Below are 22,955 nucleotides of genomic sequence, written 5' to 3' on the forward strand. Positions count from 1 at the left end.
AGAAGCAACTTTACAGCTGAGTCATGTCGCTGGCCTGCACCAGGAAATCTGAGCTCAGGAAACTACCTTTTACACAAGCCTTCCAGGTTACTCCAATGCAGCCAGCTCAGCAACGACCTATGGCTGGCAGTACTGTATTTCAGGTCACCCTGGAGACATACCCACAAGGTGGTATCTTCTATCATTCCCATTTTACTGATGAGTAAATTGAGGGGTTGCAGAAATTAAGGCCCCACGGTTAGAAAGAGCAGAGCAAACACAATGTAGCCTGGCTACAGAGCCTGTGCCAGTGACAATCCAGCAGTACAGGTGTGACCATCACAGACTAATCAAGCCACTGGGAGGCAGTAAACCAACCAAGAAGTTCAGTGGGGACTGAACCAAACCTAAGAACTGGTTCTAGTCATATTACCCAGCCTTTTCGGCTGAAGCACTCACCGTCTGAAGAAATGCAGGAAGTGCTTTCGCAGGAACACTTCTGTGGAAGGACCTTGCCTTAAAAGAAGATGAAAAAAAAAAGAAAAAAAAGAAAAAAAAAACTGGTTGGAATGCATCTGCAAAGTCTCCCTGTGAGGGTAAGCACAAAGCAGCTGCACAGTTCAAAGATACCACAAAAGCAAGAAAACAGCTCACCTCCTGCTGCCAGCTTAGCTTCAAAGCAGCATGGACTCGGCAAAATCAGCTCTGTGTATAAAACCTCTTCCTTTTAGGGGTGGCTGGGAGATTTCCAACTCCCTGACATCTCCCACTAACTCTGACCCTCGGCCCTGAGCTAACACTTCCTAGCCTAGCCCCCTGTTTAGATCTAGCACAGATAACCCTCTCAGGTAGTCTCCTGCCTCTGCTCTAGATCACTCAACACTGATGAGTTCATATTGTTACATCATTACTTCACCTTGATCAGGTATCAGCTATTCTTCCTGAACTCAAATGCCTCTGTATTTAACCCCTAGTCTCAATTCAACCTGACTCTTCCAGGCTGTGGACACCTGGTCCACTTAGGCCAATGCCATCAACCTGCACTGGCCAGACCTTGCCTTGTTTCCTGGTCTTCAGCCACATTGTTTCTTATATCCTGCCTCTACTTCCTGACTGCACACTACGGTTTTAGGCTCCGAGATGACCCACGGTTTTCTATACCATGGTCACCTTTCTCTTTGCAGCATGGGACGTGATCCTCCTTTCTTCTCTGCTCTCAGATGCAGACCCCCAGCTCTCCTGTCCGCCATTTGCCTTCTTCCTAATGACCCTGCTTCCTTCTACCTGATGAATGGATGAGGCCACAGGGCTCTGTCCCTCATCCTCATCTAGAGACACACTCTCCTTGAGCAGACTTAAGCTGTGACAGTAAGCTCTCACGTGGTGACTCCAATTCTGACCTTCCCAAGACACAATCATGCATTCTCCAGTAGTCCATCTCCCTAAATGTCACTGCCCTCAAATCCAACTATAGCCAGGACACTGCTATCTAGCAGCTCTGACTGGCACTGGTGTGGTTAATGTGTGAACTCCCTGAACAGCCTTTGACTCGCTCTCCTCACCATCTTGTCATAGTCAGTTATCAAGTTTCATTGTGGGTGTGGGTATACATACACACACATGCATATCTCTCTAGAAACCCCTTATCCTTCTCCTAAGTAAATCGAACTGTGGAAAGCACAGCCATGTCAAGCCCCACTGACACTACCACCATCACCTCAGACCCATGGCAATGGCAAAGCCTTCCACTGGTCTGTGTGAATATAGACATATTGTGTGGAATATTGAAGGGACCAGCCCCCCATTTCCGCAGCCATGACAGTAACACGTGCTCTATGACCTTGTCTTAGTTACTAGAGGTTAGGTGCCTGCCTCGTGACAAGGAACCAATCAGAAGTTAGCTGGTGGCGCTATGCTTTACCACCCTAGGTGTACTTTACGGACAAGCACACAGCAATGACGCACAGAGCATAGTAACCACCCTGGGAGGGCCTATGGGCCATAACAACCAGTTGACCAATCAACACAGGGCAAACCCTCCAAGCCTGGAGGCACACCAATTGTGAGCCTGTGCGTACCCCTAGACACTCCCCTTACGCTGCCCTACAAGATCTCTCAGGAGCCCCTAGGAGCTGTCTTTTGTAGCCAACCGCCATGGTGGGTGGACAAAAGACCCGAGCTAACATGGGGTTAGCTCATTAAATTACAATAAAGCCTCATGCCGTTTGCAGCAAGCTCTCGAATCCGCCTGGTGATTGGGATGACCGCAGTCGTGGCCTGGGACCCCGGATACCTGAGTTTTTTTTTGGGGGGGGGAGGGTCTAACAATATTATGCCTGAGACCACTCTCCTACAGAACCTCCCTCTGACTCCAGCTAAGCCTTCCCCCTGGCGTTCAAATACTAAACACTGGTTTCCAGGTGAGTAGTAATTGCCCTCAGAGTGAGCACAGACTAGCTGGTCCTAGCTTTTCTGTATGTGTCCCTGCTGTTCCTTCAGAGTTTGTCATTTCTTCATTCCTGAGAAGCTCCAGTGAGGACCAGGACCAAGCTGTGTGGGCCAGACAGGATGATTCACTAACTCATCTCCCAACCTTTTTCCCCCCTGAAAACTATGTGTAAATTTGTGTGTCTGTGTGCTTGTGAGAGCAGGTGCCCATGGAGGCTAGAGGCATCGGATCTCCCCTGCCCTCAAGCTGGAGTTATAGGTGGTTCTAAGTCATCTAATGTGGGTGCTAGGAATTGAACTCAGGTCCTGTAACAAGAAAAATCTGCTCTCTTAACCACGGAGCCATTTCTCACTCACAAAAGGGTATGTTCACCAGCTGAGGGTGGAAAGGGGTTTTTCTAGAGTAGGAAAAGTTTCCAATAGTCCCTGAGATAAACCTTAGGAATCCAATGAACAGTGGAACAGAGACTGCCAAGGTCAGAATCAATAGTATGCTACAGAAATGCTATCATGTATATATAAATCCGTAATATCTTAGGGTTTTATTGCTATGAAGAGACACCATGGCCACAGCAACTCTTTTTTTTAAGATTTATTTATTTATTTATTATGTATACACTGTTCTGCCTACACTTACGCCTGCAGGGCACTAGATCTCATTATAGATGGATGTCAGCCACCATGTGGTTGCTGGGAATTGAACTCAGGACCTCTGGAAGAGCAGCCACTGCTCTTAATCTCTGAGCCATCTCTCTAGCCCCCACAGCAACTCTTATACAGGAAACAGAACATGGTGGTGTGCAGGCAGACATGGTGCTGGAGAAGGAGCTGAGAGTTTTATGTCTTGATCTACAGGCAGCAGGAGTCTGGGTACCACTGGCCAGACCTCAGCTTGTAAGAACTAAAAGCCTGCCTTCACAGTGACACACTTCCTCCAACAAACCCACACCTACTCCAACAAGACCACACCTCCTAATAATGCCACTTGCTATGGGCTAAGCATTCAAATACTTAAGTCCATGGGGGCCATATCTTGTTGTGGAATATTTAACTATGTAAAGGAGTGTTATATTTGTTTATGCTTCAGAATATTACTTTAGTTGTGTAAAGATGTGTTGCATTTGTTTCACCTTACCTGCCTAAGGTATCTGATTGGCTTAATAAAAAGTTGAACAGCCAATAGCTAGGCAGGAGTGAGATAGGTGGGGCTGGCAGGCAGAGAGTATAAGTAGGAGGAGAAATCTAGGCTCAAGAGAGAGGAGGAGAAGAAGGGAATGAAGGAGAAAGAGAGGGACACACCCAGATCAGAAGCTAGGCAGCTGCCAGACAGACAGAAGAAGCAGGAAATGTAGGAAAGAAAGAAAAGGAAGGAAGGAAGGAAGGAAGGAAGGAAGGAAGGAAAGAAGGAAGGAAGGAAGGAAGGAAAAAGCCCTGAGGCAAAACACAGATGAAGAGAAACAGGTTAAGTTATAAGAGCTATGGAGAAACTAGCCTAAGCTAAGGCCGAGCATTCATAACTAATAATTACTGTATCATGATCTGGGAGATGGCTGGTGGCCCAATAGAAAGCCTGGTATAAAGCCTACTCAAACCACCACATATAGCATGCCATGGAAACAGCCCTGTCTAATGGTGACAGCCTCCTAAATAACTGGGCAAAGGAGCTACTTACATGCTTTAGGTGCAAGTGTGCCTGGCTGGCAAGGTCATATATTACATCTCTCACATTTTTATCTTGGTTCCTCCGTAGAAAGTCCTCTTGTGAAACACCATGCTGTGAAGAAAATATAATTTTAGGAATCTACAAGCACACTTAAAATCAATATTGCTTAAGAAAACAGGCAAAGACAGACAGCATATACATATATATATATATATATATATATATATATATATATATATGTATGTATATATACATATACATATAGGATAATGGCTAATTTTTTTTTTTTTTTTGGTTTTTCGAGACAGGGTTTCTCTGTGGCTTTAGAAGCTGTCCTGGAACTAGCTTTTGTAGACCACACTGGTCTCGAACTCAGAGATCCACCTGCCTCTGCCTCCCAAGTGCTGGGATTAAAGGCATATGCCACCAACGCCGGGCAATAATGGCTAATTTTTAAACTGTGTGTGTATAAGTTTGTAATGGTCAATCTTCCTTATCAACTTGATTGGCTATATAATCAACTAAGAGACATGCATGCAGGTGGGTCTGTGACAGTATTCCCTGGAAGGATTAACTAAGGGGGAAGACAGTTTCCCAGATGGGCAGATATAAAGATGTCTGAATGAAAAGCAGTGCTGTTTTTGCCTGCTACCTTTGTTCCTTGCTGGTGAGTACATCTGCCATGCTGCTGCCACTACTGTCATCCTTCACTGACATTGGAGTCCAGCTTCTCTGACCTTCAAATGTGGACTAAAGACCCACAGCTCTCCAGAAATCCCCCAGATCTTCAATGTCAGGCTGGGATTGCTGAGGCATCTAGCCATGGCGACTGATAAGGTTCTCAGCTTCTCGAGTGGGCAGGCAGCCACTGATGGATTACTCAAGTGTCCATGATGCAAGTCAATGTCATAAACCCCTGTTAGGATATATATTCATTCTCCTAGTTCTGTTTCTCTTGCAAACCCCAACTAATACAGTGTGTGTGATGCATGGAGAGAGAGAAAGCATAACAAAGTATAAGAAGATTAAAAGAAGGGCTGGAGAGATGGCTCAACGGTTAAGAGCACTTGTTGCTCTTGCAGAGGACCTGGGTTCCAGTCTCAATTCCCATATCTGTTGGCTCAGAACTTCCTGCTCCAGAGGATCTGAGACTCTCTCTGGCCTTCACAGGCATCCCTGGGGATATACACATTCACATATTCATACAGACACATAAAAAAATAAATGTTTTTTAAAAGTGCAGACAATAAAGAACCTCATTCAAAACCAAAAGTTCTGGTAAACATTTTTAACCACTGAGCCATCTCTCCAGCCTCTGATAAACATTTTTAAAAGACATGTTCCAGCGGGGTGAGGTGGCCAACACTTGTAATCCCAGTACCGGAGATGTGGAGACAGGAGGGCCAGAAATTCAACACCATCCTCAGCTACTTAAAGATTCAAGAGTTCAAGTTCAGCCTGAGCTACCAAAGAACTTGTCCCCAAAACAAAAACTATTCCCACCAATAAAAGAAAATAACAAACAGACCCAGATGAGGTTACTATAACTGCTTGAAGGGAGTTAGTCATTGGCAAGGAGGTGAAGGCTATCCAGGCCTTCTTATCATTGCACCTCCAGGCACCTCATGCTTGAGCAGGGCACATGTAGGAAGTGATGTGCACACATTTCAAATAGCAAGGGAATAAACTAAACAAAACAGAGAATAACTCCCCTCCTGCTGTCCCCAGAGAATCATTAGCAGGTCACAGCCTCACCTGCACACAAACATCCATGGGCAGAAACACTTTTCTCCTGCTACCATGATAGGGTGTCGCTCTCAAGCATGTGACAATTCCTTGTGCCTTTCCAATATGGCTAGCAGCATGGTCTGCATGAAGATCCTTCACACCTAGAATGACAGACACCAAAAGGGGTTGCTCTATTGTCCCTGAAGCATAGTAAATCAAGAGAAATAGCATGTGACATCATCAGAACCCAGAAAAAGTATTTATCCTGTTCAACATCTGGAAAATAGGATTTATGAGGGAAAGTGGATGCCACGGATGAGCCAACCATCTTCCTACTAGCAGGTATCCAAATGTACACTCGTTAACTCTCCAACTTTAGCACACCAAGAACACATTGAGAATTTAATCAGATTTTATGAGGAACTAAGTGTTTATTTCTTCCCTCGAAACAATTTCATAACAATCTTACTTTTAGGGTGCAGCAGGACAGGCCTGGGACATTCAACAGGGACTGTATTCTGTGGTCTGACATAAAGACAGATCACTCTCTTCAAATAAGATACTATTGTCCTTGACCCCAATAATCTTCTCCTTATAATAAGATGCCACCAAGTTGGAACAAGGTCAGAGGATAAGTGCCATTTCAAATATTCTTAAAGGAGAGGAGAAAGAAATCTCATAAAATTGTGTAAGTATAGTTTTATTCCATCCCTCCCTGAAATGGGGTAGAATTTTTGACAGGGAAGATTGAAGTACAGCCTCTCCAAGTCATAGGAGATGCTGCAGGAAAAAGGAAATCCATCGGCACTACCAGATTATTAACCTAGAACACTCACGAGTGCCTCCCGCTTCTGTGAGAGCTGAGCACTTGGGAGTCTGCACTCCGAAAAGAATATAAATGCACAAGTGTAAACGGAGTTCTTAATTGGCCTAAAGAATAAAAGCCTGGAGTCAGATATAGAGGAAAATGCTGAGAGATCCGAGAGGAGAAGGAGCAAGCCAAAGCTACCTTTACCTCATTAGCTTCCCAGCAGAAAAGAGAGCAAATTCCTGTTTCTTCCCGCTTATATCCTCTCTCTGCCCAGTCATCTCACTTCCTGTCTGTCTGTACAGACCTCCAGACCTCTATGGTTAGCTAGTGGCAAGCTCCATCCTCTGATCTTCAGACAAGCTTTATTTGTACAAGCAAGCTATCACCACACACGGGTAATAGAGATGTTCTCTTTCTTCCTATTAAAAAACAAAAGTTAGCTAGTGGAGCATATCTTTAATCCCAGCACTCAGGAGGCAGAGGCAGGAGGATTTCAATGAGTTCAAGGATTGCTTGGTTTACATACTGAGTTCCAGATTAGCCAGGGATACATTGTGAGACTCTGTCTCAAAAACAAGTAAATAAAAGTTGTACCTAGGCATGATAGTGCATACTTGTAATCAAAGCCCTTAGGGAAACTGAGGCAGGAGGACTGCCTCTAGTTTGAGACCAGCCTAGGCTGTACAGTGAACCCCTGTCTCTAAGGGGGAAAACTGTTACTTTATGGACAATACAGAGGAAACTTCGAAGTGCAGTCTGAGGCATGAAGGAGAAAAGCATCTTACCCAGAACTTCTAGTGTCAAGTAAAGAAGAGAGCTCTGAGTGTTCTCAGCGTAATTCTCAAGCTCCTGGATACTGTGATATGCTTTGTCATCCAGATTCTTTTCCTGAAGTCAAAGAAAATGCAAATGAAGATGCTGAATTATTACTCTATAATGAAAATGCTAATTTTTTAGCCTTAAATAAGAATGTGTCACTCTTTTCCAGTCAAACCAGAAGAACTCAGAGGTGAGAAGTCATTGGTTTAGCTTTATTTTATAATTTAAACCTTTCAAATACCTACAGAATATGGCATTTAAAATGGTTTATTAGGGTTTTTCATGACAATGAGATACAACTGCTCCTGGAAACACCAGTTACTTCAGAGAGGAAGATGGGCATTGAAGAAACTCGTTATCCTTTTGGGGTCTTTGATGGAGTTGAAGACAGATAGTTATGATTATGGTTTTCCTTAGTTATAATAAAAGATAAGTTACACATAAAACTTTAGACTCACAAAAATAGGATAGATGATAGAATATTTTCTTTAAATTTTGCCAAATATTAATGGACTACATATTGTAATTATAATTCTTGCTTGATAACTGTTTTGTTCTATATAATTTTACTATGTTAAAGTTAAAACCTTCCTTTTTAATTAGACTGAAAAGTAGAGATGATGGGGGCTGTCCTGTTGCTGTGAATATGTTTCTCTTATTAGCTGATGAATAAATGCTGACTAGCCAGCAGCCAGGCAGAAAGTATAGAAGTGGGGCTACCAGACTAGAATTCTGGGAAGAGGAAGTTAGAGAGAAGCTGCCAGAGAGACACCATGTAGCTACTGGGAAGATAAGAAGCCAGGCGTTCTCTGGTAAGATAAGGCCATGTAGAAATACATAGATTAATAGTTAAGGGCTAATAATTAAGAGAGAGCTGGCTGGTAAGAAGTCTAAGCAATTGGCCAAGCAGTTTATAATTAATATAAGCCTCTGTGTGTTTATTTGGGACTGAAGGGTGTCGGGACCACGCCAAACAGAGACCTCCATCTTCACTAAACAGATTTGCTTTGTGTACAATAAAGATTAAAACATAGATAGGCATGGCACTGGAGTTGTAGCTCAGTGGCTACAACTTGCTGCTCTTGCAGAGACCCAGGTTCTGTTTTTAGCATGTCAGGGGATCCAATGTCCCCTGACCACTTCAGGCATACCTACACATGCTGTATGAAACATCCATGCAGGCAAAGTACTTATACATATAAAATACTTTAAATATATTTTTCATTCTATGTAATCTTTTAAAAATTCTATATAAATGCCACGCCAGCCAGGGCTACATGAGACCCTATCTCAAAAAACAAGAATAATTCCCCACCCCATCAAAGTCTTACATATCAGTGCTTACAAATAACCTCACAAAATAAGGCTCAAGAATAGCTGGAATGCACAACCCTGCAGATATGGAGCTTCCCTTCTTCAGTTCTTATAGGTTGCTCATGTGTCTCCTCTGCCTGTTTTATTGCTGCGTTGAGAGAGTCTTGATGTATGTTAGGTATTAAACACTTATTAGATAAGTAACTGACAACGTATTTCCCATTCTCCTGGGGTTTTCAGCCTTTTGAAGCTTTTAATCTTGATGAATTTTAATTTATCTCTTTTCTGTTTTCTTATCTATGCCTTTGATATCATATTTAAGAAACTCACCTAATTTTAAATCACAAAGATTTACAGTTTACATCAATGTTTTCTCCAAAGTTTTGTTTTGGGCTCTTTGATAGGCCATCAAACTAAATTGCTGACTTTCAGATACACTGTGAGGCAGGGGTCCTGATTCAGTCTATTTACTTATTTAGCTTTAATATTTTTTAGACAGGGTCTCATGTAACCCAAGCTACCCCCTAACTATGACTGTACCTAAGAATGGCCTTGAACCCTCACCCCACATGTCCAGTGCTGGAGTACAGACCCGCACCACAACAGCTAGCTAGAGTCCTTTTTTTGCAGGCGTATACACTGTGGTCCTGGCACCATCTACTGAGAACACCACCTTTTCCCACTGAATTGTCCAGATACTCTTGTCACTCAACTGACTATAAAAATATGGTTTGTATATTCTCTTAATTCTTTTTATTAATTCTTTTTATAACTGATTGATATAATTTCGTGTTTGAATATATGACAGCAGGTGTAATTGTTGCACATGGACATGTGTAGGTCAGAGGACAACTTTGGGAAGTCAGTTCTCTCTTGTCACTTTGTGGGATCAAGGGGTCAAACTTCTGCAGCAAGTAATTTTACTTGCTGAGTCATCGTGCCTGCCCCTGTACTCTATTTTTATACCACTCATCTGTATGTCCATCCTCTGCCAATACCACAGTTTGATGACAACTTTACAGCTATGTCATATAAACAGCTTATTAACTGAACAAGGTGGAGAAGACAATGATGAAGGAGGTGAAACTTAGATGAGGCCTGCATCAAAAATGCAGCTTCCAGCAAGTTGGACATGATGGCACACACCTGTAATCCTGCATCCCAGAGGTGCAGCAGGGTGATCTATCAGAAGTTCCAGAACAGGGTGGCTACATGAAACCTGGCCTTTAATATAAAAAAAGATAACTTGAGGCCTTTAGTTTTACCTAGTCTCCCTTTAGCCACTAAATGTTGGGGATGAGTATGAAGGCACACTCTTGTAACCCCAGCACTCAGGAGACTGCTTCAAGTTCAGGATAACGGGACCACTAGTGAGTTCCAGGTCAGTCAGAAATATACAGTGAGATCCTGTCTCAAAATATTTTAGGGCTAGAGAGATGACTTGGTAGTTGAGAGCACTTGCTGGTCTTTCAGGTGACCCAGTTCGATTCTCAGCATAATGTCTACCTGACTAAAACCATCTAACTCCAGTCCCTGAAGATTCAACACTTCTCCTGGATTCCTTGGGCAATGCATACACATTGTGCTCAGGTATACTTGCAGACAAAACACCTATACACATAAAATTTTAAAATCTTAAAAAATAGTAATAACAACTTATGGGCCAGGGATGTAGTCCAGTGGGTAACATCCATAAACCCAGCACAGCATGAAAACTAGGCGCAGTGGCACAGAAGACCTGTAATCATTACAAGCAAGAGGGTCAGAAGTTCAAGGTCATCCTGCACAAGTGAGTTCAAGGCCAGCCTGGGCTTTATGAGACCCTGTCTGAAAAAAAAAAATGAATAAGTAAATGTACAGTGTTCTGACAATGGTGTGTTATTAAATATTGGGCTGAGGAGGACACTGACCCAAAATATATAAAAAAAAAAGACTACAAAAATGACGCCAGGGCCCAGAGAAGTAGCAGCTGGGCTGGGTCAGAATTTAGCGCTGAGCAGTTAACAGTGATCTCCACCCCTGGGACTTCATTGTCTTTACTTCTTGGACACATCTAAGCAACAGGACAGATGTGTGACCAGCCTTACTAAAGGTTACTTGAGCAGTTGGTGGCATCAAGAAATGAGTCATTTTTAAGGTATGGTGATCACATGTAGTTATGTTCTTCAAAGGCTTTCTTCTACTTGCTTTCTTATCCACTGACTTAGTTTTTGTAGTGTTAGGGATTAAATCTAGCATTATAAAGCTTTACCACTGAGACACCTCCCCAGTCTAGAAAGTCTTTTTTTTTTTTTTAAAGATACATATGCATTTGCTGATTAAATGATGCAATTCCTAATCAACCCCTAGTTTACTTTTTGAAAACATCCAATGGAGTTAATGAAGAGAGTGAGAATGTACATGAAACAAGATCAGATATCTGGGCATGTGACCTATGCCTGTAATGCCTGTAATGCCTGTAATTACAGACCTTGGAACACACACACACACACATACGCATGAACGCACATGCCAAGGTGCTGGCCTTCTGTCTAGGTTCTAGTCTCGACCTGACAGGCCGTAGGGAGTGGGGTAGCAGGTATGACATGTAAGAATACCTTTGTTCTCTAAATTTCCTTCCTCTAAAAGATTAACACACATATAAAAATTTTTCCTCCACAAATAATTAACCTAAGGATCAAGAAGGGAAAACACTTAAGACTTGGGCAATTCCAACTTACTCTTTCATCAATGATTCTCAAAAGCCATCTTTTAGTTAGATTGTGTCTCTTGACAGCCTAAAAAAAACGAGAGTGTTGTAAATTTTCAGAAGGTACTAGAAATGACTTTCAGAAGGTACTTAAATGAACAAAATACACTATGCAATGCAATGTTAGGTAAGAGAATACTTGTTACAACTCATCAGACAGGCAGCTCTGCTGACAAGACATCAGGAGAAAAGCAATGATCCAGGAATGACTCTGTATGGCTTCCCACAGCCTTTCACTCCGCTGTACTGGTACACATCTAATGATTCTATGTTCTTCCTTTTTCTTCTTTTTCAATGTTAGGTGCCTTCATTTTTTTTTTATTTTTGATATTAAGATTAATGACAATATTTCTCCCTTTCCTCCCTCTAAACCCTCTCATTTGCCTGATTACACTTTTAAATAAAATCAAGAACTCAGTAGTGAGCTGCCTGCTGCCATACCTGACTTCGGTGCTTACATACTACATTCAGTCTTTCACAGCACAGAGTCTCATTAGCAAAAATAACCACTTCCCCCTGAATGAAAAGCACCTAAAACCCCGAGAACAACAGGAAATGGTTCCACACATTTGTAATCCCAGTACTTGGGAAGCCCAGGAAGGAGGATCATCGTAAGTTTGAGTCTGAGCTATAGAGTAAGGCCCAGATAGATAAATAGATAGATAGATAGGTAGGTAGGTAGGTAGGTAGGTAGGTAGGTAGATCTATAGACAGACAGACAGATAGATGGCAGTGACCGGGTGGATAAGTGTCTCTCCAGAAGTGATACCAGGAGGATACATTTTTCTATTAAGCACTCCATCAAGAATTCATAACCTACATCTAATGAGAAAATATTAAGACAAATCCAAAATGAATGTCCAGAGAGGAAAAAAACAGTTAAGACTTGACTGTATTTCTTAAGAAAATGGCTGGATGGTGGTGGTGCATGCCTTTAATCCCTGCACTTGGAAGGCAGAGGCAGGCGGATCTCTGAGTTTGAGGCCATCCTGGTCTAGAGTGAGTTCCAGGACATTCAGGGCTACACAGAGAAATCCTGTCTTGGGGGGGGGGGGGAAGGAAAGAAAAAGAAATATCAAGTGGGAGGCATGGAGTTGGGGGAGTACACGGTGGGGGGCAGGCTTTAACTCTATGGTAGAGTTCCTGCCTAGTATGTGAGAAGTCCTAAATTCAGTCTTCAGTACCACAAACAAAAACCAAAAAACAAAAAACAAAAGTCTATGTCACTTGGGGCATGAGGAGGCACACTTGTAATTTCAGCACTTGAGGTGCTGAGGCAGGAGGATTGCTTCAAGTTCTAGGCCAGCCTGGGAATACAGGGTGAATTACAAGTCATCCTGGCTATAGAGAGAAGCATGGGATGGGGGTGGTAGGAGTAAACTTAGTGAATTTTCAAGCTGTTCTCGTTATAGGAGAGACTTGTCTCTAATCCTTTTGGGATACAGAGGGGTTGCATGCTTTCTTTTGAGATGGGTCTTGTCACGCAGCCTAGGCTGTGACTTCCAGCCCTACTGCCTACACCTCCTAGGCGTTAGGATTAGGGTTAGCACTATTACACTAGGCAGGGAACTATCCCCATTATCAGCAAATCCCAAAATACTTACTGTATTACATTATGGAAATGATGTAACACTCTCAAATGAGTTAGGAAGAATTATTTGTGTGAATAATATACATACACATATACACAAACACACACGTGTGTGTATGCACATATTAAGAGGGAGGAAACGGGAGAGACAGAGAATAAAGGTGGAGAACACAAGAGAGGAAGAGAACTTGTAAATGATTAAACGGGGCTGGGGATACAGCTCAGGGCTTGTTCTAGTTTGCTTTCTGTTGCTGTGACAATAAAATATCTGACCAGAAGAAACAGAGGGAAGAAAAGATTTAGTTGGCTTACACTTCCAGATCACAGTCCATCACTAAGACAGTCAAGGCAACTCCACAAGCAGGAACTTGAAGCAGAAATCACAGAGGTGTGCACTTGTTGGCTTGCTCACTGGCTTCTACTTATCTGGATTTTTTTTTTTTTTGGTTTTTTGAGACAGGGTTTCTCCTTGGCTTTAGAGGCTGTCCTGGAACTAGCTCTTGTAAACCAGTAAAGTCTCAAACTCATAGAGATCCACCTGCCCCTGCCTCCTGAGTGCCAGGATTAAAGGTGTGTGCCACCACCATTCGGCTTTATCTGGATTTCTTATACAGTCCAGGTCAGCCCAGGATGGTACTGAACACAGTGGGCTGGCCCTCCTAAATCTAGACAGTGCCCATGGAAATACCCACAGCTCAGTCTGAAGGAAGCTTCAATTGAGGTCACAAAGATTAAATTCAGGTTGCAGGGCTTGGTTTGGAAGCTTTTACCTGTTGCGTGGTTTTTTGTTTGTCTGTTTTGTTTTGTTTTGTTGAGACAGGGTTTTTCTGTGTAATCTTAGCTATTCAAGAACTTGCTCTGTAGACCAGGCTGGGCTTGAACTCAGAGGTCCGCCTGCCTCTGCTGGGATTAAAGGCATGCAGCACCACTGCCTGGCGTCACCTGCTGCTCTTTTAGAGAGCCACAACACACATTCTCCACACTGAGAATGTTTCCTTGCACACAAGATTAACACTTTCCTTTGCTCGGTCTGGATCAGAACTTGCAAAAGAGGTGCTTGTCAGACAGGGCAGAAACATTTCTACCATCGCATCACACTTGGTTTCCATCCTGCAACCAGTTGTGTAGAAAACATAAGTAGTTTATAATATACAGGTAAAATTCCTGTTTTCCACTTAAAAAAAAAAATACACGGCCCAGCAAGATGCCTCAGGAGGTAAGCACTCCTGCTGAGCAAGCCTGAATACCTGAATTCACTGCATGGAATCTGGCAGTGGATGAGGAGAGCTGACTTGTCCTCGGACCACTGTGTGTGCTCTGTGACATTCCAACATTCCTCTCTCCCTATCCCTCTCCCACCCACCCCCCACACCACACATATACAAAATAATAAATTAGATGTAATTAAGTTACATTTAATTCCATTTAAAAAAGAAACATAGGGTCTGGTGAGATAGCTTAATCAGTAGAGTGTTTATACCCAAGCATAAGGACCTGAGGCCCCTCCCAAAACCCACAGGGAAAAGCTAGAATGGAGCCACATGCTTGTAATCCCAGCTGCAATCCCTGTGGCCCACTGGCCACTCCAGGTGAGCTTGCTTAGTCAGCTCCAGGTATAGTAAGGAATCCTGTCTCAAAAAAAAAAAAGTGGCTGGTGCCTCCAGAATGATGATACTCAAGATTGTCTTCTGGCCACACCCATGTACACATACACTTCCCAAAGAAATACGGAGCTCTGGAGGTAGATGGATGGGTAAAGTACTTTCTATGATACGGGGAGGGCCTGAGTGTGGATCCCCAGCACCCATGTAAAGCCAGGCCTGGTGACACTCATCTATAACCCCCAACTAGGGGGTAGCTGTGGGGGGTGGGGGGGACATATATATAGGAAGATCCTGGAGACTCACTGGCCAGCCAGTCTGGCTAAATGGTCAGTTCTAGATTCAATGAGATACCTGAACTCAAAAAAAAAAAAAAAAAAAAAGATGGAGAGCAATAGAGGAAAGTACCCAAAATCAATCTCTAGTCTCTCTCTCCACAAACAGACACACACACACACACACACACACACACACACACACACACACACAATAAGTGAGCAATTACCTACATTAGGTTAATTGAAGTGGAAAGACCCACAGTAAATGTGAGCAATACCATTCGATGGGCTAGGGTGGCAGACTGAAGAGGAAGTAAGGTCACTGAGAAGATTCAGCAGGTAAAGGTGCCTGCCACCAAGCCTGGCAACCCCAGTTCAATTCCCAGAACCCACCTGGTTGGTCAGGGCTGAGTCCCACAGGTTGTACTCTGACCCTCACATGTACTTCATGGCTCGCTCTTGTGCTTGCTCACTCAAGCTTGCGCTCTCTCTCTCTCTCTCTCTCTCTCTCTCTCTCTCTCTCTCTCTCTCTCAATAAATTAACATTTAAAGTAGGCAGCAAGCTGAACATAAGTATTTATTGCTCCCTGATTTCCGACTGGATGCAGTGTGAGCAACTCTCCCATTCCTGAAGCTACACTTCCCCACCATGATGGACTGTATCCCTGGAACTGTAGATCAAATAAACCTTTCCTGCCTTAAGGAGATTTTGCTGCAGCAAGACAAGTAACCAACATGCAGCTCAGTACACTGAAGGAGCCCAGGGCTACTCAGGACAGATCCCACTACCATCACCACTACTGAAACTACATCCACCAACAAGTAGGGTCAAATACAGCTCTTATATATTAAAAGTAGTATATACATATGCATGACTGTGTGTATGTATATCTATCTATCTATATGTCTATATATATATATATTGTATATAGTATTGTATATATATGTGTATGCGTGTGTGTGTGTGTGTGTGTGTGTATATATATATATATATATATATATATATATATATATTTTTTTTTTTTTTTTTTTTTACCTTCCAGAGTTCGATGGCCACAGGCTGATGTGGTGGGTTGTCACAGTACATATCTTCCACAGCTTTTTTCCAGAACTGCATTCGCATCAGTCCAATTGTTTTCTCAGAGACTGAGTCCTTAACCTGTAAAAAGAGTTTAGAAACTCTAGACTGGAAATATAGTTTATTGGTAGAGTGCTTGTCTATGTATAGAAGCCTTAGGTTAAAACCCCAGAACAGAAATGAACAAACGATAACAACTTATTGTCTGAAAACCAAGTATTATAAGGGACTTCTGAGCTAATCAAACTGTCCTATACCATTACATGACTACATTTTTAAGAGCCAACACAAAGTGTAAAACTGACAATGCTCATTTCCCTTGATGCTACTAATTAATCTCTTTTATTAACATAATATATAAGCCAGGTGTGGTGACTCATGCCTATAACCCCAGTATTCGGGAGGTAAAACAACTGCCAAGAGCTTGAGGTTAACCTGGGCTATGTAAATTCCAGGCCAGCCTGGACTACAGAATGAGACCATGTCTAAATTAACTGTATATAAATCAATGTGGAGATCAAAGGACAACTCAGTGAGTCAACTCTCTTCTACCAGTATGTAGGTTCTGGGAGTTGAACTCATGTCGTCAGGTTTGTGAGGTAAGTTCTTCTACTCTACTTAGCCATTTCACTGCTTTTAGAATTGTTTCTTGCTGGGTAGTGGTGATGCACACCTTTAATACCAGCACTTGACTTGGGAGGCAGAGACAGGCTGGTCTCTGGAGTTCAAAGCCAGTCTAGTCTATAAAACAAGTTCCAGGGCAGCTAGGACTGTTAAACAGAGAAACCCTGTCTTAAAAGTGTTGTTTCTTGGGGCTGGAGAGACATCTCAACAGTTAAGAGCACTGGCTGCCCTTCCCAAGGCCTTATGTTCAATTCCCAGCAACCACATGGTGACTCCCAGCTCCAGTTCTCCAGTGACTCTACAGTTCCAGGAGATCTAATACCCTCTTCTGGCTTGCACAGGCACCAGCTGTGCACATGGTATATAGACACACACATAGGAAAATACTTATACACATAAAATAATAATAATAATAATAATAATAATAATAATGGTTTCTTCTTGAGCTGGGGTAGCAGTACTAACCCTTAAGCCAACACATGACAGGTGGAGGCAAAAGGATCAAGGCATCCTCAGCTATATAGCAAGTTCAAAGCCAACCTGGGTTACATGAGAGCCTGATTCAAAGAAATCAAGCAAAAAGCCCTTTTCTTTAGCAAACAGGCCTCTTCTACCGTCACTCTGTGTCACCAAATCTGCATTTTGAGAACCACTGCAGCATTTGGATTGCTTCGCCTCTTTGCATATGTTAAGTGTAAGTATGCTTTGCTCCGGTGGTCAGAAACACTTTTTGTGATGGACACGGAAAGCACAGCCAGCTGCAGAAGAGTCACCCATCAACTCTGAACATCAGCTCTGAGCGGCTCGGTACAGTGGATCCCAAATCTGCAACTTGATTTTTTTGGTGACTAACTTCAATTATGCAACATTGATTGTATGAGGACAACCAGCCACACATTTCCCCCACAAAACTGATGAATCAGCAGCCTGGTGAGGTGGCTCAGCAGTTGAGGGCACTTGCTGCTCTGACAGGTGTTCGGCTCCCAGCACCCATGTGGTGACTCACAACCATCTGTAACTCCAGATTCAGGGGATCCACCACCCACTTCTGGCCTCCATGGACACCAGGCACATATGCAGTGTACATTCATACATGCTGGCAAAACACCATACACATAACATTTTTTAAAAACCTTTCTTTAAAATGAAAAACCAAGGAAGATTTTCCTACTCTCATTCCCCTATATGTAAGAGTGATGGCATGGAGCTTGGCATGATGCACACCTTTATTCCCAGCACTTGGAAGGCAATGGCAGAAGATCTCTCAGTCAAAGGACAGCCTAGTCTACACAGTGAGTTCCAAGAAAGCTAGGGATACATAGTGAGTCCCTACCTCAAAACAAACAAAATCAGGGTAATTATATGGTGCAGATGCCTCAGTGTCCCTGGAGAGTTGCTGGTGGCTTCTAAACTTTCAGGGAGGAGGAGGCTTAGCTGAGGAAAGGACAGACTCACTGGGACAGAGGATGGTAGCCAAGGCTCCAGTGGAAAGGTGGCTACCAGGAGGTGCACACACCTTGGCACTAGCAGCAGCAATGGCCTATTCTATGCATGAATGAAACTCACTCATTCGGTTAATAACGTGTCATACATGGGCCACTTTCTTCAAGACCCTGCACTTCCTTAGTCCCTCTTCCCAGTATCTGACCTCTCCACTTGCTGTCCTGAGAAGACCAAGACCATTCTACTAAAGCCCCTTCCCTTCCACACCACTTTACACGGTTTGCATCTGCCCATGTTCTGTCCACTTGAAGAAGAAGGCTCTAGTCTTCCCTGTAATTCTGAGACAGAAACCAGGCAGGGTCTGCGAGACTCTTTGTGTTCTACCATGTAGGTATGCCAAAATACGTTCATCTTCACTTCACGTTAAATTTCAACCTTTTCCAATTTTCTATATACACACAAAGTTTGCAACTGTTAAGAGAAAGCAGTATGATTCTCATGAGTTTATTAGATTAACAGGCAATGCTAACTGCAAATTTGTAATATCCACAGAAAAACATAAAAATCCAGAATCATTTCCAGAAACATTCAATTCACCAGCTAGTTTTATTTTTTGGTACTGAATTAAGCCTAAGCAGTAGAAAAAAACAAAAACACTAGCAGAAACTTTAAGTACATCTAACATGAATTACTCTATGTCTTGATTGTTCAGTATTAAGCATAGCCCCCAAGCATCTTGTCATATTTTAATACCAGCCTGAGCCAGTTCCACGTTGAAGGCCCTCAGTGCAGAAACAGAGTTTCGGCATCCTGCAGGGAACAGCAGGGAACACAAGTAACTTTCATAATCCCGCTTCCTACAACAAACAGAGCAAAAGAAAAGTAGTTAGTCTTCACTCCCTAAGCTGCACACAAAATACTGACAAAAACCAACTGAAAACAATAAAGTTTTGGTTCACAGTAGGCCTTGTTCTTAAATTATATAAATTTCTCTACAATTATTTTTTTTAAAAGTGTCTGCTTCTCATCCTAAACATGTTAAAAAGGAAATCTATGTTTTATTTTATTTTTATTTACAACTTAGCCATGGTTCTCAACCCCTTGGGTCACTACCCCTTGGGGTTGAATGACCCTTTTACAGGGTTGCCTAAGACCAATGAAAAACACAGATATTTACATTATGATTCACAACAGCAGCAAAACTGAAGTTATGAAATAGCAATAAAATTAATTTATGCAGGTCAGCATGACATGGGAAACTATATTAAGGGGTAACAGTGTTAGGAAAGACTGAGAACCACTGGCTTCAAGGCCCTTGAAACTAAGCATTTTAAAATCAGATGCTGGGCAGGGAGAGATGGCTCAGCAGTTAAGAGCACAGGTTGCTCTTCCAGAGGGCCCTGATTTGATTCCTAGCATCACAATTGTTCCAGGAGTCTGATGTCCTCTTCTGATCTGTGGCACCGGCATGCACAAGGTGCACATACATAAATACATTCAGGCAAAACACATGTACATAAAATAAACACATCTTTAAAAACAAAAAAACTGGTGGCACAGACCTTTAGTCCTAGCATTGGGAGGAAGAGACAGGCAGATCTCCGTGACATCCAGCCCAACCTGGTCTACATAGCCAACCATGTCTACATAAATCCCTGTCTCAGCCCAGTGGTGGAGGCGCACTCCTTTAATCCCAGAACTCTGGAGGCAGAGGCAGGTGGATCTCTGTGAGTTTGAGACCAGCTTGGTCTACAGAGTAAGCTCCAGGATAGCCAGGATGTTACACAGAGAAACCCTGTCTTGAAAAACTTAAAAAAAAAAAAAAAAAAGACCCTATCTCAAAACAAAAAACTGTACCAGATACCACTGTTAGCAAGGAAGGGCAAATCGAAGGGGTGGAGAGGGTAGGTGTTGTTAAACCATAAATGTTCACAAGGCAGGCCCAACCACCCCACAGGCCCACATAAGTCTATGGAGGAACTCCCAGATGTCTTTCCTGATACCACGGTAACATGGTAAGTTATGAGACTGTTCTAGTAAATCTCAGGCAAATTCCTTGTTCCCTTGATCTGACATGAAGTGTGATCATCTATTAATAAGATAATAACCTAACTCTGTGACAGGCATTGATCTAAATGCTGTTAAATTTATTTTAACAGGCAAATTCCTTGTTCCCTTGATCTGACATGAAGTGTGATCATCTATTAATAAGATAATAACCTAACTCTGTGACAGGCATTGATCTAAATGCTGTTAAATTTATTTTTTAAATTATGTATTTTATGTATATGCCTACACATATGTCAATGCACCTCGTGCCTACCTAGTGCCTAGGAACGCCAGAGGGGATTGGCTCTCCTGGAACTGGACTTACAGGCAGTTGTGAGCCGCCATGTGGGTGCTGGGAATCGAACCCAGGTCCTCCAGATCAGCCTGTGCTCTTAACCCCTGACCCATCTCTTCAGGCCTTAAGTGCTCTAATTCTTACAACCCTTGATGGGATCGCAATTTGTAAGGATCATTAAGTTAGTTGCTTTGGACTTTATTTTTGTAAACAATTTTTAGTACAGTTTCGTGGGGCTGATGTACGCCCAAAGATGACCTTGAACCCCACTCCCCACCTCCACTCCGGGCCTCTGCCTCATAAGTCACAGGCCAGTGTGCCAGGTTTTGTGAGACAACGTTGATCTAACTAACCCTCGTGCATGCTAGACAAGCACTCCACAAAAGGGGGTTAAATCTGTAGCCTCTGTGAAACACGTTTAATAGTGCAGCGCACGCAGAACCCAAAGTCTTTTAACGGTGTTAAAGTCACTAGCTGTCTACGAATAACAAGTGCTAAGCATGCAAAACTGCAAGGTCCCTTGAATTCAGGGTTCAGGCCGGGTGACTTGTTGAGCAGAGGACGAAATCCTGCCAGGATTCCACGGCCACGTGAACAGGCACCTGCACGGAGCGCAGCAGAACGCAGGACCCGGAGGACGCAGCCCCAACTCGGGGCTCAGCACTCCCCGACCGCAGGCTCCGGGCTCTCCGGGACGTCCCGGGACAGCGCCACCGCTCACCTCAGCAGCTCCAGGCAATAATGGTCGGAACCCGGGATGCCGGGCCCGCTGGTCGCCGCCACGCTGCGCCGGACTGCCGAGGGTCCCGGGAGCCGCCGCACACGCTCCCACACATCTCGAGGCGGCCGGCGACGGAAAAGGCCAACCAAACCCAAAGGCCTTTGGCCGCGGACTGAACCAAGCATGGAGGTCGCCATGACACCCGCGACGCACGTGCCCTTCGACCCGGAGGCCACGCCCCCTGCCAGCGGCCACGCCCCCAGCAGGTCCCGGCATCCCTACAGAGAAGGGATGCCCCTCGGACCAGAGCCAGGTGTCGCTGTGGTCCCACACGTTGGCTGTTGGCTATTGGGCTGTCCTCCCCAGGGTCCATCCTCTCACAGGAGGAACGGCTGACGTTACATCCCGCCATCCCTGAGACACCATCCTCCTTTGGTCTTGGCACTTAGCTTGTAACCGCACTGCCAGAAGCCTGCCATACTGAAGGTCCGCTGTTCATCCACACACATTCCCAGAGGCCTCCCCGTGTGGCCCTGAGCGGGTACCACTGAGTATTCCTATAGCTCCAACAGAAAAAAACAAAACAAAAAAACAAAGATGCTTGACAGACGCAACATGTTATGCCTCCATTATCACCTACCAAATCACCAGCCTTGTAGCTGCTTGCTGTTGGTTGTCTCTCTAAAAGCCCAAGAGGGGTCATTATTTTGTTTCATGCTTTATCCCATTGCCAGTTCCTTGACCATTGTAGAAGCCGACTTGCCTCTGTTTATATGAGGGTAAGGTCAAAGCCTGGAAGTGCACATCTGTAATGCAAGCGCTAAGGAGGCTGAGACAGGAGGGTTGACTGTTCGAAGCCAGCCTGTGCTACACAGTGAGGCAAGACAGGAGGAGATAATTGTGAACCAGAGAAAGGAAAGTAGCCTCTCAGCCAGGAATCAAAGCCTTTCGCCTGTGGATAATTTAGAATTCCAATATGAGTCTGGAGAGGTCAGTGGGTAAGAGTGTTTGCTATTCAGGATAAGCACCTGATGAAATGGGGAGACGGCTTAAAGGAGCAAGAGACAAAGGAGGGTAACAAGAGGTGAATATGATTGAAATACATTCTGTACATGCCATAATGAAACCTGTTACTATGTATAATTAACATATGCTAATAAATGTTTTATAATACAATAAAACTGAAATTATACTGCAAATGATTGTTACCGACTATTATTAATTGAATAGTCAACAAGTATGGTGGCACACATATAATGCCAGCATTTGAGAATTAGGGACAAAAGGATGAACAATTCAATGTCCAGCTGGAGAGATGGCTCAATGGTTAAGAGCATTGTTTGTGTTCTAATAAGAGAAAGGGTGTGGATTTTGGTGGGTGGGGAAGCGGGGGTGATCTTGAAGGGGGTAGAGGAGGGGAACTATAACCAGAGTATACTGTATGAAAATAAAACTATTTCCAATTTAAAACAATGAGAGTACTTGTTAATTTTCCAGAGGATCCAAGGCTACATAAAGAGACCCATCTAATACCCGCCACCCCCACCCCCCAAAAATAAGAAGCAAAAGCATCTAACAGGGTGGTGGTGGTGACACATGCCTTTGATCCCAGCACTTGAGAGGCAGAGGCAGGCAGACCTTTGAGGCCAGCTTGGTCTACAGAGCAAGTTCCAGGACAGCCAGGACTACACACAGAAATCCTGTGTCAGAAAATGAGGAAGGAAGGAAGGGAGAAAGGGAGGGAGGGAAGGGGGAGAGAGGGAA

The 22,955-nt window shown here is 43.6% G+C and overlaps 1 protein-coding gene across 3 annotated transcripts in view; it reads right to left on the reverse strand.

The window, feature by feature from the left end:
* The window catches only part of Ndufaf6 (NADH:ubiquinone oxidoreductase complex assembly factor 6), a 24,491-nt gene extending 3,070 nt beyond the window's left edge, over positions 1 to 21,421 (reverse strand). The window contains exons 1-8 of one of the 3 annotated variants that reach the window (XM_027403496.2): positions 21,192 to 21,421; positions 18,884 to 18,983; positions 16,018 to 16,140; positions 11,483 to 11,539; positions 7,415 to 7,517; positions 5,846 to 5,979; positions 4,100 to 4,201; positions 439 to 490 (exon numbers count right to left, since the gene is read on the reverse strand). In XM_027403496.2, the coding sequence (XP_027259297.1) occupies positions 439 to 490; positions 4,100 to 4,201; positions 5,846 to 5,979; positions 7,415 to 7,517; positions 11,483 to 11,539; positions 16,018 to 16,140; positions 18,884 to 18,983; positions 21,192 to 21,388 (868 nt within the window). In that variant the 5' untranslated portion in view covers positions 21,389 to 21,421. Of the gene's footprint in view, positions 1 to 438; positions 496 to 4,099; positions 4,202 to 5,845; positions 5,980 to 7,414; positions 7,518 to 11,482; positions 11,540 to 16,017; positions 16,141 to 18,879; positions 18,984 to 21,191 lie in introns of those variants that run through there. The other 2 variants (XM_027403495.2, XM_027403497.1) reach the window with 2 other exon arrangements.
* Positions 21,422 to 22,955: the final 1,534 nt, after the last annotated feature.

Source organism: Cricetulus griseus, chromosome 2 (assembly GCF_003668045.3).
Source record: "Cricetulus griseus strain 17A/GY chromosome 2, alternate assembly CriGri-PICRH-1.0, whole genome shotgun sequence".
NCBI lineage: Eukaryota > Metazoa > Chordata > Mammalia > Rodentia > Cricetidae > Cricetulus > Cricetulus griseus.